Genomic DNA, 6000 nt, shown 5'->3' with positions numbered 1-6000 from the left:
TGTGTATCTCGTAAAAGAGATGAAAATTGTGCTTATTCAGGTCAGACCATCTGAAGGTTTGGAATTCCAACGACAGATGAAGACTTGCATCATAGGAAACTAGATTTACAAATGATGACAGCTGTTTTTTCACCCACGTCGTCGTCCTTAAGCTTTTCAATGCAAATCAATTCAAGCTCATTCCACTTTACTTCATCAGCATGTAGATAAACAACGAAACGCGCTGTACAGAGTTTTTGGATGTATATGCATTTGTCTTTACACATGTGAAAAGTGAGGCACATGAAATATTCAGGGATTTTATTCAGCATGACGTCATCCACACATGGAGAGAATGAATAAATCTGCTGCAAACGTCTTACGAAGATTTAATGTACATTTATTCTTAACACGTGGAACATATAGTATAAAGATTTCATACTGAATAAATGATATTCATTAAGCCAAAAAAAAGGGGGCAGAAAGGAATTTACATCAAGTTTTAGCTACATCATCTGAAATACAAATATGCAGAGTCCGCATATTGAAAAACAAACAAACAAAAAAAGTTTCTTCAAGATCGAGTTTGTCATTCAATGAAGGAGCTCACACTGTTAAAACTCTCTACACCCAGATTGCAGACAACTTAAAACTTGAATAATGTTTGGAGGGGAGGGGAGGGTGTGTGTTCTCTCCCGTCTCTTCACTCGACTTCCTCTGAGTGGAGCTGGGGTGCTGAGTGGTGAACACAGCAGTGAAAGTGGGTGGGCAGGACCTTGTAATTGTCAAAAAGGGTTTTAAAAAAAACAAAAAAAAAAAACAGTGAACAACAGAAGTTTGAGAAAGGAGAGAGTGTAATGTACAACAGCATATATACACTGCAGCTTGGACTGCATCTAGAGTTGAGGACCAGTCCTAAAGAGGTGACTTTTTAACGTAAGGGTCAAGTCATACAATCAAGGGACAAAGAGGTCGGGGTGTTGTAGGTTCACCATACTTTGGGGGGAAAGCCATCATTTTCTTTTTTACCTCTCTTGACATGAACTAAAACTGCTTTTTAAAAACTACAGTTTGCTGCCAAGCCAGCGTATCTCAGTGTGAAACAGTATTATTACAGTATGTTTACAGTTTGTAAGGTGTACAGTACAGAAAAAAGTCCTACAATCTACTGCACAGGCCTCCCATGACACGCGTGTTCACAGCCAATAATGTGGTTCCTGTGGGGGCTGAGTATATAGCATCCAGAGTTACAGCAAGTATACCACATCACAGTCCGGGTCCAAGTCACCTCCCCAACATGAACCTGTTCAGTCTGTGCCCCCTCTCCCTGCCGACCCTCCCTCGTCCCCAAGAGAGTAGGCGAGCACATGTCCCCCAAACTCACTGTAAACGAGACAGCAACTTTGGTTACAGTTTATCTTTTTTTTTTTTTCAGGAGATTTTTTTTCTTTTCATTAAAAAACAAGGTTTTTGTTTTAGTTTTCCCTCAGGGCAGCACACTCGGTCCAACACCCACGTCCCGATCCACACCTTTTCACCGAGTTCATCTTTTTCATTTCAGGCATGTTAAAATCCACAGCTACTTCATGATATTCCTTCCTTTAGTGAGAAGCAGGGGAGAATAAGACAGTGGAATCCGAGGTGAGTTTGCATAAATTAAAAAAGATAAAAGAAAGACAGTCAGTTTTGCTCTTTCCACCCTTGAGCAACAGACAAGCGCACTAAATTAAAAACAGGGCTGGGGCACAGAATGAGGCAGAGCTGGAACCTCCTCCCGGCTGTCATGATTGACCAATCAGAAACAGTACGTCACAGATTACTTGGGACACCAGAGAGTTCATCAGCGGGGACACCGAGATGTCCAGTAGCCGTGACTCGTACAATGTGAACTCCGAGTGGTTTTCCTCTAACTTGGCCAGGGCGTGCAGGGCCCGGGCCGCCCGCCTCATCATGTCCACACTAGTGGGCTCAAAGTGAGGCCCACCCTGCATCTGTAACAGGGAGCTCTGGCTCTGCTGGTACTGCGTGGCTGCTAAGCTATCCTCAAGAAAGCCTAACAGGTTACCAACGCTGCCTTTTTGCACGGCAATAGCCCGCGCTGCCAGGCTGTCACCATGAGCCAAGTTAGCTAGCAGGACCACTGCCATTTCCCGGCACACGGCCACCTTACGCTCGCCAACCAAGCGTACGAGTGAGCCGTAGAGCTTCTCCAAGCGATTGAACGGTGGCGTTGCCAGAATGAGGTCGACGTTGTTGTCTTGAATGCTGAGTTTGCTGAGGGTCTCAAGAACCAGTCTCTGGGGTGAAAGGGAGCCAAGTGGCCCGAGCGTAGGAAAAGGGTCCAAGGCCTCTGCTGATGGGCACACGGCCCAATGTAGCAGGCCGTCCAGCAGCGGCAGGCATATACTCTCAGGGTAAATAGAAAGGTCCAGCTGGCCAGAAATGTTTGCCAGAGTGACCAAGCAGTTCTCTCTCAACACCTCGAGACAGTCCCACCACCACTCATCCCTCTCACAGCTCACGCCTTCGTCTTCCTCTTCCTCCTTTTCGTAAGTGACTGGCGCCTGTTTGCGTTCTGGGTGCTTGTGGTGGAGCAGCACCAGACGGCCCAGTAGCAGCAGAAGTCCTGGATGTTTTGACATCTCGATGTCATTCCCAGGGACAAAGGAGAGACTCCTCACGATGTTGGAAACACAGATGCAACGCCGAGCTAGCGAGTCCTGCCAGTCTGACAGAGTGCTCAGCGGCATCTCGTCCTTGCTATGTGGCTCGTCTTCCAGAATCTTTACGTTACGGCGGCTTTGAAGGTCAGGGTTGATGCTAAACAAGTACTTGCCATTCTCCTTCTGCTCCTCAGCACCTCCACGAACCACTTCCTCTGTGACAGATCCTGGGCGAGCCGATAGGACATCATCAATGGTGGCAGTGACTGGTGCGCCAATCAGAAGAGCGGGAGCTTTCTCTGCAGGAGACCTGTGAGGTTCACAGAACTGGGGTTGCTCCAGTCTGTCCTTGTCCTCCTTGCTGGACGGGGACTTATCAGGGTTTTCTGATGAGGACGCAGGTGTTTGGACTTTCTTGCAACTCTCAGTGGCTACTTGTGTGCATTTCCGTGGTTTGACAAGATTCATCCGGCTTTCAAAGTGGGTCTGGATATGCTCTGTAGTGTCACCACCACCAATACTCCAGTGTATGAGACCACTGTCGAAGCACTGTCGCTGGCCAAGCTTGGACAAGTGGTTTACCATGAAGGGGTTCTTCTTCCGCACCACTTTGATGGGAAGTTTATCAAACTTGCTAGCCTGCTTGGGCTTTTCAGAGTGGATGTTGGGGTCCTGAGAGGACCCTGAGGTAGAAATACTGGTCTCCTTGAGAGAGGACTCCCTATCCTTCTCCTCATCCTTGTCCTCTGAAGACTTCTCTTTCCGAGAGCTCCACTCTTCATCCTTTACCCGCAGCAGCGTGACGCCATTAAGATCGTTCTTTGATTCTTCATCGTCCTCATCCTCTTCGTCCTCCTCATCCGTTTCCATGTCTGCGCCCTCAGGTATTGGAATATCTTCGTCCGAGTCCTCCGCAGCATTGGGATCTATTAGCGTACGTTGACCATGGTCCCCTACTTCGTACTCCTTTAGGATCCCAAAGATCTCAATGAGGCAGCGTCTGAAGTATTCCACTATTAGCTCCAGAAACCCTGGCAGCTGAAAAACCCAAGCCAAATATCAGATTAGTTTTAGCACAACATAGAAAAACGTTACGAGACATTTAGGCAATGATGAGAGGAACTCACTTGAATTAGGTTAAAAGTAGAAATACTATTGTCATCATATAGTAGTATGTTAATGGTGTCCATAGCCCAGGTGCTCTCAGCTAACAGGCCCGATTTTAGCGACATCATAACCCTCCAAGCTTCAGGAGTGCCTGTGCAGACAAAAATACGACAATGATTTATTAGGTATTTTACATCCGTCACCTCTAAATCCTAAATCCTTCAACCTGTCACGTTCTTTTGTTTAAGTCCCACTTTTAAAAGCAAAGCGCAGCATGTGTAGAAAAATGATGGGAGACAAACTAAAAAATGAAGAAATAAAAGCTCATGTACCAATGTCCTTCATGGTGAGCCGCCTGCGGGGTTTCAAATGGGGTTGGGAAGCTTCCACAGAGCCAGGTGGAAAGGCCACATCTCTTCGGATCATAGGCTGTTGCACAGGGGCCTGGCCTATGTGGGATGCAGGCACTGGAGGTCCAGCTTTCTGCACTTTAATGCCGGGGTGCCTGTAGGGGGACTTGCTGGGGGATGTTCTGCTCTCCATGGGCCGAGGCATGGGTGCCGGACTCGACACCTGAGGAATGTGGTTCTGGGAGGACTGGTAGTTAGAGGGCAAAGGTCTGGTCATGGGTGGTCCAGAGCCCCCGGGACCAAACGGTGGCTGTCGCTGGTTGACATGACCTGGCCACTGACCCTCATGGTTCATGCGCTGATCGGATGGCATCATCTCCTCTGAGCGGTTCATGCCATGATACCCAGGACCCTGACCCGGCACAGAAGGGCCCTGTCTATTAGGGTAGTTGGGGTATCCCATTTCGTTGCGGCCCTGCCACATTGGACCCTGAGGGCCATCAGGACCTGAAGGCATGCCACTTGCCATCATCTGAGGGGGCATTGAGGATTGAGAATTGGGACCCGCAGCTGTTGGGCCTCTATCTCGTCCAAAGGGAAAAGGGAACTGGTTCTGTGGGCCTGGTGGTCTTCGTTCCCCTCCTGGATATGCATTGTACTGATTATATAAGTCCTGTTGGCCCTGAGGCCCAGAAGGCTGAGGTCCAGGTTGCTGCTGACCGCTATAGGGAACGCTGTACATCTCTCCTTCATGACGCTTTGGTGGTGGACCATATCCACCATCCACAGGACGTTTGTAATTCTGAAAGAAAATCAATTATTAATCTTAAATCATTACCCTTTTCCAAAATGTTTTATAAAAAAGAAAGTGAATACATCATTAATGCAATATCTGACTATTTATCTCGGAATCAGCATTTAAAAAAACTAATATTTTTCTTTATAGTGTACTATAGATGCTGAACATTATGTTCTCACCGGCTGTTGCTGTGGATAAATTCCTGGCTGCTGGTTTGGGTATGGTCCACCAGGGGGAGCTCCTTGGCCAGGGTACTGGTTTGAATATGACTCATGGCTGAAAAAACGTGGAGAAAAGGTTTGACTTTCTATAACATTTGCGGAAAATGTACATTCTGCGACCTTTGGCACACTGACCGTTGCTGCGGTGGAGGGCGGCTTGGCGAGTACATCCCTGTGTCAGCACCAGAAGGCATCATGTTTGGCTGTGGAGCTCCTGGTCCCATGTTGCCATCAGGGCCCAAACCAGGTTCCTGTCTGTGAACCCAACAAGCAAGTCCAGTCAATGGTTTTCACATACACAACATGTTCAATAAGACACAAGAAAGAGTACGAGCTTGATACTTTAATGCATAACTACTAAGCAACTAGAAAAAACTCAACCACTGGAAGAGTAATGGTTTACCTTCGGTCATATCCATATGGGTACTGTTGCCTCTGACCCATCTGCATGTTACCCATTGATCCTGGTGGGCCTCGGTTATACTGTTCTCCCATTCCACTGTTGGGGCCTGGTGGCATGAACTGTTCTCCAGCTGTGCAAAAAAGGAACAAAACTCAACATCAGCTCTGAGACGAAATCTTGCAGAATTTCCTCAGTGAGCTAAGCTAGTGCTCACCTTTCCTCATCCCTCCAAAAGGGTCCTTGCTTGAATCGTAGTGTCCCATTCGGCCCATCATCTCCGGGCCACCCATCCCAGGCTGGTAGCCCTGAGAGTTGGGAGTCATGGCATTCCTCCTGGAAAAAGCTGGATCTCCCCCATCAGCAAAAGGATCCTGGAGATTCACACTACTCCTGTTGAAGATCAGGGTATAGGTGTGAAAAACATTAAAGGACATATGATGATTGTAAACCTTTCTTTAATTACTCTCTTGTTCATTCA

At 47.5% G+C, this 6000-nt stretch overlaps 1 protein-coding gene across 1 annotated transcript in view; it reads right to left on the bottom strand.

The window, feature by feature from the left end:
* Nucleotides 1–1760: 1760 nt before the first annotated feature.
* The window catches only part of arid1ab (AT-rich interactive domain 1Ab), an 82779-nt gene continuing 78539 nt past the window's right edge, over nt 1761–6000 (bottom strand). Inside the window, exons 13-19 of the mRNA XM_028460618.1 lie at nt 5737–5912; nt 5523–5652; nt 5255–5374; nt 5078–5174; nt 4082–4901; nt 3770–3900; nt 1761–3680 (exon numbers count right to left, since the gene is read on the bottom strand). Of these exons, the coding sequence (XP_028316419.1) occupies nt 1761–3680; nt 3770–3900; nt 4082–4901; nt 5078–5174; nt 5255–5374; nt 5523–5652; nt 5737–5912 (3394 nt within the window). The remainder of the gene's footprint in view (nt 3681–3769; nt 3901–4081; nt 4902–5077; nt 5175–5254; nt 5375–5522; nt 5653–5736; nt 5913–6000) is intronic.

This window comes from Gouania willdenowi, chromosome 11 (assembly GCF_900634775.1).
Source record: "Gouania willdenowi chromosome 11, fGouWil2.1, whole genome shotgun sequence".
NCBI classification, from domain to species: domain Eukaryota; kingdom Metazoa; phylum Chordata; class Actinopteri; order Blenniiformes; family Gobiesocidae; genus Gouania; species Gouania willdenowi.
The sequence above is the reverse complement of the archived record's forward strand: the minus strand, read 5'-3'. Positions and strand labels throughout refer to the sequence as shown.